The sequence below is a fragment of the Ambystoma mexicanum genome, chromosome 12, assembly GCF_040938575.1.
Source record: "Ambystoma mexicanum isolate Mex_15411 chromosome 12, UKY_AmexF1_1, whole genome shotgun sequence".
NCBI lineage: Eukaryota > Metazoa > Chordata > Amphibia > Caudata > Ambystomatidae > Ambystoma > Ambystoma mexicanum.
This window is the reverse complement of record NC_090936.1, coordinates 226438024-226451610: the sequence shown is the minus strand read 5'-3', so window position 1 is coordinate 226451610 and position 13587 is coordinate 226438024. Positions and strand designations below refer to the sequence as shown.

The 13587-nt window shown below is 44.4% G+C and overlaps 1 protein-coding gene across 1 annotated transcript in view; it reads left to right on the top strand.

Moving 5' to 3' along the window:
- The window catches only part of VWF (von Willebrand factor), a 1005270-nt gene that overhangs the window by 795732 nt on the left and 195951 nt on the right, over positions 1–13587 (top strand). The window contains exon 43 of the mRNA XM_069628335.1: positions 5549–5698. Coding sequence (XP_069484436.1) covers positions 5549–5698 — 150 coding nt within the window. The remainder of the gene's footprint in view (positions 1–5548; positions 5699–13587) is intronic.

The window sequence follows — 13587 nt, the reverse complement described above, 5'->3', positions numbered from 1 at the left end:
AATTGTAAATGTTAGCATATGCCACACTTAGATGGAATTCTTAAGTTTAGCCTGCACCACATCTAGAGAGAACTGTAAATGTTAGCATGTCCCAGACATGGACGGAATCCTCATCCTAGCCTGTGTCACATCTAGATAAAAATATGATTGTTAGCATATGCCACACCTTAATGGAATTCCTAAGATTAGCCTGAGTCACATCTAGATAGAATTGTAAATGTTAGCATGTGCCACACTTAAGAGGGAATCTTTAACATAGTCTGCGTCGCATCTAGATAGAATTGTAAATGTTAGCATATGCCACACTTAGATGGAATTCTTAAGTTTAGCCTGCACCACATCTAGAGAGAACTGTAAATGTTAGCATGTCCCAGACTTGGACGGAATCCTCATCTTAGCCTGTGTCACATCTAGATAAAAATATGATTGTTAGCATATGCCACACCTTAATGGAATTCCTAAGATTAGCCTGCGTCACATCTAGATAGAATTGTAAATGTTAGCATGTGCCACACTTAAGAGGGAATCTTTAACATAGTCTGCGTCGCATCTAGATAGAATTGTAAATGTTAGCATATGCCACACTTAGATGGAATTCTTAAGTTTAGCCTGCACCACATCTAGAGAGAACTGTAAATGTTAGCATCTCCCAGACTTGGACGGAATCCTCATCCTAGCCTGTGTCACATCTAGATAAAAATATGATTGTTAGCATATGCCACACCTTAATGGAATTCCTAAGATTAGCCTGAGTCACATCTAGATAGAATTGTAAATGTTAGCATGTGCCACACTTAAGAGGGAATCTTTAACATAGTCTGCGTCGCATCTAGATAGAATTGTAAATGTTAGCATATGCCACACTTAGATGGAATTCTTAAGTTTAGCCTGCACCACATCTAGAGAGAACTGTAAATGTTAGCATCTCCCAGACTTGGACGGAATCCTCATCCTAGCCTGTGTCACATCTAGATAAAAATATGATTGTTAGCATATGCCACACCTTAATGGAATTCCTAAGATTAGCCTGAGTCACATCTAGATAGAATTGTAAATGTTAGCATGTGCCACACTTAAGAGGGAATCTTTAACATAGTCTGCGTCGCATCTAGATAGAATTGTAAATGTTAGCATATGCCACACTTAGATGGAATTCTTAAGTTTAGCCTGCACCACATCTAGAGAGAACTGTAAATGTTAGCATGTCCCAGACTTGGACGGAATCCTCATCTTAGCCTGTGTCACATCTAGATAAAAATATGATTGTTAGCATATGCCACACCTTAATGGAATTCCTAAGATTAGCCTGCGTCGCATCTAGATAGAATTGTAAATGTTCGCACATGCCACACTTGGACGGAATCCTCAACCTAGCTTGCGTCGCATCTAGATAGAACTGTGAATGTTAGCATGTGCCACACTTTGTCGGAATCCTCAACCTAGCCTGCGTCGCATCTAGAAAGAAATATGATTGCTAGCATATGTCACACTTAGATGGAATTCTTAAGTTTAGTCTGTGTAACATCTAGATAGAAATGTGATTCAATGATTGACATGTGATTGACCGAGCCTGGACCAAGCGTACAATCATGAATCAATAACCAACTCACTAACAATCTCACCCCTCTGCATACACCTCTCAAACTCTAAACAAACACAACCACATCTCTATAGCACAACAAATTGCACAAACTTCACTACACTGCAACAACAAAACAAAACACACACAGACTCGCACAACAGTACACGACGGCTACCGAATGGAAAGCACCCCAAACCCAGCCAACGGACCTACCGGGCCGAGGCCGCCAACAGCACATCACGGCTCTCTTGCACTTTTTCAGCATATACCCGCTAACTCGCTCCCCTCCTTCGTTTTCTTTTATCATTAACATTAACAGTACATATTGACTTCCCCTAAACATTATTATTTGAATGTATGGCCATTTTAGATGCTATAAAGTCACAGGTCCACTCAATAGCAGTCTTATAATCAGGAGGGGCACTTACAAGACATGAACACATAAGGAAGCAGATGGAAGAAGTTGTAAAAAAATGACATTCAACAGAAAAAGAGAGCACGGACTAAAAGACTGATTTTCACATCTTTTGAAAATCACCTCTACACCACCATGGCAGTTAGAGTGATCAAGGTGAAGAAACGAATCATTTCATGGGTATGAACATCAAACATATAGTTTAAGAAAGGTGTTAACTAACTTTCAGTGATGCACAGACTGTAGAGTATGTTATCAATACATGAAATCATGGATTGCAGAAGCATTAGGTACGGCTGATTGTGTATTTACTACGCAACGATTTAAAAATTATTGCAAATGGCTGCAAGGAGGAAAAGTCACCCAGAAAATCTAGTAACTCAGGGAATTAGAACATGCCCTTGAGGCCCAGGGTACCTGTGTGCCTGTGCTGGTAAACAAGCGGAAATATGAACAAGGATTGGAAATGTATGCAAGCAGATCATGTTACAATAGAAAATTTCAGCCCACCTCATCAATTAAGTCAGATTTCTAACAGGCTTATAAAAGACAAAGCTGTGTTAGAGCCCTTCACTGAATGCCCTTCACGCTGATGCGCGGGCGGAACACACTCTGGAAGCGTAAGTAAAAAATCAACAAGATCACGATAAACACTTATATGATCCGCACCACCAATGCAGCCCCGAGGTGGGCAGGCCCAACAGCGGGGATCCAACAGTGCGAATGGCAAAGGGCCTAGAAGGATGCACAAGGTGGATAAGTGATGTTTCAGGGACAAGCCAAGCTAGATACAGCCAGCCGGTGTCACCAATTCTCAACTGGAGAGTTTTGTCTTTTAAAATATTTGTTTCTGGTTTCCTTTGATATTTTCTCGACTTGTTTTGTGTAAATTATAGCTTGGAATTGTCTTGTAGTATTTAAATTATTCAATATTAGAACCCATGTCCCCAATCAATGGGGGCACATAAAGATGCACTAAAAGACTTTAAAACAACTATTATAGAGGCTAAATCATCCTATCTAAATAATAGAATTGCAAATTCTCACTGAACTTCTAGTGAACTGTTCAAATTCCTCAATGAATTCGAGGATAAACCAAACTCCAACCACAACCTTGTCAAAGATTCACTATGTTGTCAGACAGTTCACAATGAATTCTCTTAAAAAATACTGGACCACCTACAGATGATCAAAGATCTACAGGGGAGCATGGTGGGCATACATCTATCTCTCCACCCCTCTTAGACGTCGTCCATACTCTAACTAATCATGGCACCTTTAGCTTCACCTCATGTTCCGAGGATGAAATTCACAAAATCATCCAGGGGATGAAATCAACATACTGTCTGGGAGACAGCTGCTCAGCCAATATCTTGAAGGGTGCCCTTGAGTCACTGGTTCCCTGGATAACTCACTTATCAATCTCTCCTTCAGTGACGCTATGGTCCCAGTGTCCTTGAAAGAGGCCTGGATCACCCCTTTGCTTAAGAAAAGAAACCTGGATCCAGCAGAAACCAAACATGCCCGACCTATTACAAATGTACCCTTTCTTCCTAATATTATGGACAAGGTAGATCACTTACAGTTCCAGGGCTTCATTGAAAAACATGCTATCCTGGGGGTACGCCAGTCAGGTTTCAGAGCTAAGCACGGGACAGAAACTGCTATGCTGGATCTCAAATCCACCTTAGCCAGCATAGTGGATCTAGGCCATCCTGCCCTGCTTATGTTGTTAGATCTATCTGCAGCCTTTGCTTTGGTCGATCACTCTTGTCTGGGCTCCAGATTAAAATCTCAGGCTCACTGCTTGGACTTGGTAATTCAATGGATTTCCTCGTTTCCTGGGCTGCGTACCTCCAGAGTTTCTGTTGGCTGTGCAAATTCTAATCCTACTGCCCAAACTTGTGGTGTTCCCCAGGGCTGGTGTATCGCCCCAATGCTTTCTAATGTTTGCATCAGGCCACTCCTCAGCCTCCCAGACCGCCTCGGTGTCCATTATACCAACTACGCTGATGACACCCAGGTCGTCTTCTAGCTCAAGGGGGACTATACATAGAACTCTACCACCAGTAATACAGTGTACAATGGCATTCCATCCTGGATGGCCGCAAAAACTCTGTAGCCCTTAATAAAAGCAAAAAAGAGCGACTGATTGTGGCTTCTGCTCAAAGGGTTCAAGAAACTCAGCCCAGAGTACAGCAACTTCAATTTTGCCGGCAACTCCATCAGTTTAACCAAAAGCATAAAGACCTTAGGTGTACTTCTCGACTCTGAGCTTAACATGAAATCACAACGCCTACACCATAGTCGACCTTTCACCTCAGTCAGTAACTGCTCCATCCTAGCCACTGCTTTAGTGAATTCAAAGCTAGATTATTTTAACAACTTGTTGGCGGGTACTACACAATCTTATCTGCACTCACTGCACTGCTCTCAAAATGACACAGTGCGTGCCATTTTCAGCTTGCCAAGATGTAACCATGTATCCAATGCCAGAAGGGAACATTGGCTTCCCATCAGACACAGGATCACTCATAAGATCCTGACACTTTCTTATAAGTGCCGGACAGATACGGCCTATCAATACCTGAAGGACCGGACGCAAGTCAACATACCAGGCCACCTCCTGCATTCTCAGGATCACTTCAAATTGGTACAACCTAGGCACAAGCTCGTCAGGTTTGGCGGCACAATCTTTGGGCCTGGAATCCATTACCATCCTGCATCAGAGCTGCAGTCTCGGTTTGTCTTTTTTTTTAAATGGTGTAGCGCCACTGTTTCGACCTCAATCCTGGCTAAAAGCCCTGCACCCGTTTATCTTCCCCCTGGCATTGACTACTATCTGGAATATTGTATTTGTCTTGTGTCCCCGGTCTTTCGTCTTCCAGTTTTATGTGCACTCTGACGCCCATGGAAATGTGGAGTGTGGTACAACAATTTAATAATAACAATAATTTTGCATTAAATTTCTTTACTTACTTTGAAGACTACCATAATTAAATATATTCCTGTGACTGCTGGTTGGGGTTTGAACTGCACCCACCTCTCATTCCTTTTTTGACCAAGTCTTGTGTTTGGCCTTATGCTGCCTAAAGGTATCTGATCACTTGCTGACCTTCTGTATTCTGGAAAGAAGAAGGATATTGCGCCTATTGGCCACTTAAAACATGTATGGATGCAACCTGGGAACCGTGGCATTTGAAAATACAGCACCAAATTCTGTAGAGTACAAACACCTTTCGGGTGATGATCTTTTGAGGCTGTCAAATACCGCTCTCTGCCAATTTACCAATTTAACACATATTTCTGGAAGTACATGTTTACATGTATCGGCACTCATTTAAGGCACACTGAGTTCTTATATGCAAGTACAGTAGCGCTTTAAGAATGGGCATATAAAATCATATTGATGTACCTTCTATATTCATATTTTTTACTTCGTTTCTACAAACTGGTATAATGCAGCCGAGGCTGTGCCAGCTATTCATTAAGGAATTGAAGTTTCTTCATAGATTTGATCTAATGTTCATCTCGTTTTCGTCGACTTTCAGGTTTGTGTGCACCAGAACATTGTCTATCCCATTGGAAGCTCCTGGGACGATGGCTGCACGACGTGCACTTGCACCGATATGGAAGACGCAGTGACCGGGCTCAGAATATCGGAGTGTCTTCAGAAGGTCTGCAACAAGATTTGCCCTCAGGTGAGTGATGGTGGAAGCCTTGCAAAGGAGCGGCACTGTGTGCCTATGAGATGATAGGCACGTGTGGAGGTGGAGGTGGAGGCCTCGGCTTAAGAGAGAATCCCACCCCCCACGTGAGTATGTTCATCAACTATTTGCTTACAAGTACCAGTGGTAGTCATTCATAATTTTGAAATCAAATGGAATGAATGTCAAACTACAATGATTGAAAATGCATGTTGTATAAATTTACCAGAACAAATTGGGCCTTATTACAAGTTGGCCGGTACGGTTATAACTTGGTGGTAATAACGTTTACCGGCATGTTACAGCACCAGCCAACTACAATTTTGACGGTGGGGCACCTGACTTACCTCCAGCTGAGAGATGGCACCGGTATCACCGGGAAATCCCCCAATGGAGTCAAGTCGGACTCCATGGAATGGTGATTTTCAACTTTTGCCGCAACTTGTAATTCGGTGTTAATACTGCCTGACCGAGTGGCAGCAACGGTAATACAGTTTGGTGGTATCTGGGTAGATTCACTGCCCAGATACCACCAAACTCGTAGTGAGGCCCAAGGTGGTCATTCTCGTGTGGATGGATTGGTATAAAACGTCCAAATGCAAGGCATAATGTGTGTACGCTTAGATTTACCACTGCGGCCCTTTTTTGTCCTCTTCCGAGGCAGAGAAGGGGGCATGAAGCAAAGTTTGCATCTCGGCTGTGTTTCCTCCACCGTCTTGGAAGACCCACCGTGAGATGTTCATGCAGGTGCCAAACAAACAGATTCCTATGGGGACCGCCTTGGATTAGCACCTGCTAATGGGCAGCTGAGTAAACACCATCTGCAAAAGGGTAATTTGCAGGCAGTGTTTACTCAGATTAAAGGTGATTTGGCCTTATTTTAGTCATTCCTTTCCCCTCCTCCTTGTGAACATCCATTCAGTGGACCCCACAGCATGTAGCTGAATGCAAATTCCATTTGTCATCAAATGGCCCCCTATATCTGTTAAATATGAAACCCATCGCAAAGGAGGGTAAAGGGATGGCAGTGAGTGGGGCTATGTCAGGGAAATAAAGCCAGCCACCCTGCACGGAATAATCGCACGCTAACTACGGCACATACACAGCTTCCTACTAATTGCACACATTGGGCCTCATTACAACTCAGGCGTTAAGGGTTAACGCCACCGTTAACCCTTAACGCCTGATTCTGATTTTAACGCCTGCTTTTAGCAGGCGTTAAAATCCATGGCGCTAACCTGCCATGGTGCTAATTACGCCGCCGTAATTTACGGCGGCGTAATTAGCGCCTTCCCCACTCCCATTATGCCCTATGGGGCAAAAATGGGAATGGGGAAGGGAAAATGGGAAATGGGGATTTACCGCCCCACTCACCTTGGAATGGGGCGGTAAATCCGCCATCCACCATGGTGTAAACGGAGTTTACACCATGGTGGTAAAGTTGGTGCACTTAGCACCAAGGTTGTAATGAGGCCCATTGACTATCCCAGTTACCCAATATTGACTGGCAGTGCCCTCCAGCTCTCGATATGAAGCTGACCCATTAAAAGTGTTTTCAAGCTCACCGCCAAACTCCTAGATATGTTCTTGGGCTCAACGAGCCCCTCAATGCTTCCCCCATCCCACTGCCAATGGAGTAATCTGATGCCAACATGTTGCTTAGGCAGATAGTTAGTTTTGGTCTTTCTGCCATAGGGTGGAGCGTGTCTGCTTGATATAATGATGACATAGTTGTGCCACCATTTTTCGCGGTTAGTCATTTCTGTTGGGGTGGGCGCATGCAAGATTGAAACACGGCCTCCTGTATACATTACCGCCACCACTGGGCACAGTCCTTCTTCAGAACCCTCCTCATCCTTAACAATACAGTAAATGTTCAAAATGTCCCACTCGGTGGATATCTATGAACAGGTATCGTTTGCTCAAACCACGCCTCTTTCACTTATTCAGGTACACAGCCCCTGAGCACATTTGATCAGTAATTATCTCCATGGGAACATACAAAGGGATTGCTGTGCTTCTGAGAATGAACATCATTTGTATGTACTACATTTCAATTCTACCATTGCCCGATGTATTGCAATGATTCAAAAAGAAACAATGTCATTAGTCAAAGACCATATTTGATCAGGATCCAATTACAATAGTTTACAAGGAAAACAATATATCAGAAAGTGGTTGGTTTGATAATGCAAAGTATCTTATCCAAGAGCATTGGTGTGGGTGGAGTATTCCTGTGGGCTGCAGGTACTGAAGTACACGGCATTCCTGAGAATTTACTTACACTCTGTAAAGTATTGATATCTTCTTAGTCCAGTATGTCAAGAGTTTTGCCCTGCCTTCAAAACACCCTACTTATCTATTCAAGTAATGGCCACTTTTTTGCTTGTCTTGTTATTTCACCTCTTGTCACATCAGCAATGATCCAGAGACACCATTGGCACATCAGCAGTGATCCAGAAGCACTGTTTTTAGTGGACACTTTTCGGCCTGCATTGTTGTTCTGTTATTTCACCTCTTGGCGCATCAGCAATCGTCTAGAGGCACCGTTTGTAGTGGACACTTTTCTGCCTGACCTGTTATTTCACCTGTTGGCACATCGCAGTGATCCCAAGGCACTGTTTGCAGTGGGCACTTTTCTGCCCAGCTTTTTGTGTTATTTCTCCTCTTGGCACATCAGCAGTGATCCAGAGACACTGCTGTAGTGGGCATTGTTCTGCTTGTTTTGTTATTTCTCCTCTTGGCACATCAGCAGTGATCCAGAGACACTGCTGTAGTGGGCATTGTTCTGCTTGTTTTGTTATTTCACCTCTTGGCACATCAGCAGTGATCCAGAGACACTGCTGTAGTGGGCATTGTTCTGCTTGTTTTGTTATTTCTCCTCTTGGCACATCAGCAGTGATCCAGAGACACTGCTGTAGTGGGCATTGTTCTGCTTGTTTTGTTATTTCTCCTCTTGGCACATCAGCAGTGATCCAGAGACACTGCTGTAGTGGGCATTGTTCTGCTTGTTTTGTTATTTCTCCTCTTGGCACATCAGCAGTGATCCAGAGACACTGCTGTAGTGGGCATTGTTCTGCTTGTTTTGTTATTTCTCCTCTTGGCACATCAGCAGTGATCCAGAGACACTGCTGTAGTGGGCATTGTTCTGCTTGTTTTGTTATTTCTCCTCTTGGCACATCAGCAGTGATCCAGAGACACTGCTGTAGTGGGCATTGTTCTGCTTGTTTTGTTATTTCTCCTCTTGGCACATCAGCAGTGATCCAGAGACACTGCTGTAGTGGGCATTGTTCTGCTTGTTTTGTTATTTCTCCTCTTGGCACATCAGCAGTGATCCAGAGACACTGCTGTAGTGGGCATTGTTCTGCTTGTTTTGTTATTTCTCCTCTTGGCACATCAGCAGTGATCCAGAGACACTGCTGTAGTGGGCATTGTTCTGCTTGTTTTGTTATTTCTCCTCTTGGCACATCAGCAGTGATCCAGAGACACTGCTGTAGTGGGCATTGTTCTGCTTGTTTTGTTATTTCTCCTCTTGGCACATCAGCAGTGATCCAGAGACACTGCTGTAGTGGGCATTGTTCTGCTTGTTTTGTTATTTCTCCTCTTGGCACATCAGCAGTGATCCAGAGACACTGCTGTAGTGGGCATTGTTCTGCTTGTTTTGTTATTTCTCCTCTTGGCACATCAGCAGTGATCCAGAGACACTGCTGTAGTGGGCATTGTTCTGCTTGTTTTGTTATTTCACCTCTTGGCACATCAGCAGTGATCCAGAGACACTGCTGTAGTGGGCATTGTTCTGCTTGTTTTGTTATTTCTCCTCTTGGCACATCAGCAGTGATCCAGAGACACTGCTGTAGTGGGCATTGTTCTGCTTGTTTTGTTATTTCTCCTCTTGGCACATCAGCAGTGATCCAGAGACACTGCTGTAGTGGGCATTGTTCTGCTTGTTTTGTTATTTCTCCTCTTGGCACATCAGCAGTGATCCAGAGACACTGCTGTAGTGGGCATTGTTCTGCTTGTTTTGTTATTTCTCCTCTTGGCACATCAGCAGTGATCCAGAGACACTGCTGTAGTGGGCATTGTTCTGCTTGTTTTGTTATTTCACCTCTTGGCACATCAGCAGTGATCCAGAGACACTGCTGTAGTGGGCATTGTTCTGCTTGTTTTGTTATTTCTCCTCTTGGCACATCAGCAGTGATCCAGAGACACTGCTGTAGTGGGCATTGTTCTGCTTGTTTTGTTATTTCTCCTCTTGGCACATCAGCAGTGATCCAGAGACACTGCTGTAGTGGGCATTGTTCTGCTTGTTTTGTTATTTCACCTATTGGCAAATACAGCAGTGATCCAGAGACACTGCTGTAGTGGGCATTGTTCTGCTTGTTTTGTTATTTCACCTCTTGGCACATCAGCAGTGATCCAGAGACACTGCTGTAGTGGGCATTGTTCTGCTTGTTTTGTTATTTCTCCTCTTGGCACATCAGCAGTGATCCAGAGACACTGCTGTAGTGGGCATTGTTCTGCTTGTTTTGTTATTTCTCCTCTTGGCACATCAGCAGTGATCCAGAGACACTGCTGTAGTGGGCATTGTTCTGCTTGTTTTGTTATTTCTCCTCTTGGCACATCAGCAGTGATCCAGAGACACTGCTGTAGTGGGCATTGTTCTGCTTGTTTTGTTATTTCTCCTCTTGGCACATCAGCAGTGATCCAGAGACACTGCTGTAGTGGGCATTGTTCTGCTTGTTTTGTTATTTCTCCTCTTGGCACATCAGCAGTGATCCAGAGACACTGCTGTAGTGGGCATTGTTCTGCTTGTTTTGTTATTTCTCCTCTTGGCACATCAGCAGTGATCCAGAGACACTGCTGTAGTGGGCATTGTTCTGCTTGTTTTGTTATTTCACCTCTTGGCACATCAGCAGTGATCCAGAGACACTGCTGTAGTGGGCATTGTTCTGCTTGTTTTGTTATTTCTCCTCTTGGCACATCAGCAGTGATCCAGAGACACTGCTGTAGTGGGCATTGTTCTGCTTGTTTTGTTATTTCTCCTCTTGGCACATCAGCAGTGATCCAGAGACACTGCTGTAGTGGGCATTGTTCTGCTTGTTTTGTTATTTCTCCTCTTGGCACATCAGCAGTGATCCAGAGACACTGCTGTAGTGGGCATTGTTCTGCTTGTTTTGTTATTTCTCCTCTTGGCACATCAGCAGTGATCCAGAGACACTGCTGTAGTGGGCATTGTTCTGCTTGTTTTGTTATTTCTCCTCTTGGCACATCAGCAGTGATCCAGAGACACTGCTGTAGTGGGCATTGTTCTGCTTGTTTTGTTATTTCACCTCTTGGCACATCAGCAGTGATCCAGAAGAATGTTTTTTTTACCACCTTACAGTAGTTGTGTTTTTATGATACATGCACCTCATGTATTATATAGAAAGTACTGTATGGGGTATATATTGGTTATTCACCTGATGCAGTATATTCTAGGTGGCCCATGCCATAACATCCCAGGGGTCACAACTCCTAACATGTGTAGGTATTTTGAAAACAAAAGGTATTTAATGTAGCACATGTTTACCATTATGAGTCCCACAGTGTTAGGGATCAAAGTGGGATCCTAGTCCTGACCTTGATTAACTGACAGAGAATCGAAGGTTCCATTTGGACCCATCAAAATCCCCCAGGGACTGTTGCAGGCACTCCCTTAAGCCTTCCATTCTGCCACCCTGCTGACACTAGAATGTAAGACATGATCTTGTATTATTATTTGATGGTAAACATAGGGCATAAACAATACATTTTGAAATGAAACTTTGGGCATTTTGGGATTTCATGTGTGTGCTGCTCTGGACCACATGTACACCTTTACTTCTCAATTTAAACTGCAACAATACAGTATTCCAGCGTTGACACAAGTCTACCTGCAGACGTGTTCAAAAGCTTCCAATGTTTAACCAAGTAGAGGAAGATTACAATCCCTGCTTCAGCGTAGACCACAATGTGTGATCCTGAACGAATCACTCCACCTCCCTGCGATACATTTCCTTTAGCTTTCAATGTGTGGAGTGCACAACAATAGTCAACATGCTGGTAATAAAAACTACACAAATAAAGGCAAATGGTGAAAATAAGCTTGTTAAAGCCTAAAGGAAAAAATGAAATGTCTTGTGTGCCACAAGATCACCGGCCATAAAGTGAGAGCGTTTCCAGCCTTAGCAGAAAGAAGTTTATTCAAACAGAGAAGATGTTTTGCAACATGAAGAAGGTTAATAATGGATGAGCTAGCCAGAAACAATTTCGTTAAGGTGGCAGAGTGCCATTTGCAATGAATTGCACTGGCTTTCGTTAAAGAGGCCACCGTATGCCAGCACAGTGGCTCAATGTAAACTTACATTAACCCTTCCAATTAACCACAGTAACATTGCCTGGTTTGAGCAAATTAGCAGTGTTTTCCAGGAGCCAGAACTCTGTTTTTCTAATTAGTGAAATTGTTGATGGCAGAGCAGCAACTGGTTTGAGCCAACCAACTGTGGGCGGTGCTGAGGGAATTGTCTGAGGGGCTTCCTCCCTTCACAGTTCCAAATCACTGTGAATGTTGGCAAGGGGGTCCATGAGTATCGAATGAGGACAGCGGGGCACTGTTTGGAGGGCTGTCGATACGCAGTCTCCGGATGAAAAGATTTACCCTAGCTCTGCGCGGCATTTGGAACTCTGCACAACATTGAAGGAAGCCCCTGCAGGCACTTGTAGTATGTACGGCCCGTGCCAGGCATGCACGCCGAGCGTGCCACACCTCAGTGGGTGGCCACGTACGTGCTTATCCAAGCCGGCTTGTTATTTCCAACAGAGCGGCCGGGCAGATGGAGGCGTGCTGCTACCGCTTGTTAGTATCTACGTCAACCCTCTGGTAGGCTTGGTTCAACACTGTCTTCCTCACTTTGGGGATGAAGCCACAGGTTTGAATGCTACAGCTCCTCGCCCTCTGGTGTCCTGCGAGTGAAGCTGGTAGCTCAGCTCTCAAGACTGAGGTTTCTAGCCAAGAACTCTAACGTTGAGCTTGATTGAGTGGCTGCCACAGCTGGGCTGTAAACTGTTTATTTCGGCTTTCTCTGCATGCTACCTCTTGGTATTTTACCCTGTCACACTGTTTTAAGGCAGCACAGATGTTGAAAGAACACCAGGCCCTGCTTTGAGTTCGCCGCTCCTGAACAATGGACTCTTGCAAGTTAATGAGCCTAGGAGAGGAAGCGCCCGGGGCTGCTTGCTTTATTGTTATTACGAGCTGAGTTCTGCTCCATAGATTACTTTTCGACTTTTTTTCTTGCAGAGCGAGTGTGATGTGGTTTAGCTTTGGCCTTGAGTGGTTTAATATCTCATGCAATGTTATCTCCATGGAAGTCTCAAAACGATGCAGAGAAGCAAATAGCTCCTTCTGCCTCACACGAGGGTTTGGAGCACACTGGTGCCAGTGTCCTTTGTTTGTGTCGCCAGTTCTTTGAAGGAGCCAACCCCCCCCCCCCCCCCCGGGCGAAACTGGCACCGCCGGCATGTCTGATCCCGAGCCATGGCTCAGGACATGGCTCGGTAATGAAAGTTGGGTGACTCATGTGTTGTTGAGGGTGAGGACATCAACCTTAAATAGTGTATTGCGTACACCACGAAACCTTGGCTTGCTTGCCATGAATGAATCGCAGGCGCCTCCGTGCTGACTGCGTGCGAGAAGTAGCCAGTTAAAATGGTAGGAGTTCATGTCATGTATGGCCTCTCCATGTGCAATCCCACATTCATGCTGATTTGTCATATTCCAGTCAGTGCTGCAGTGCGACAGGGAAGGGACGCGAAGAAAATCATGTTTCTCCTATCTTTCTTTTTCTGTTAAGTTATGCTAAGTG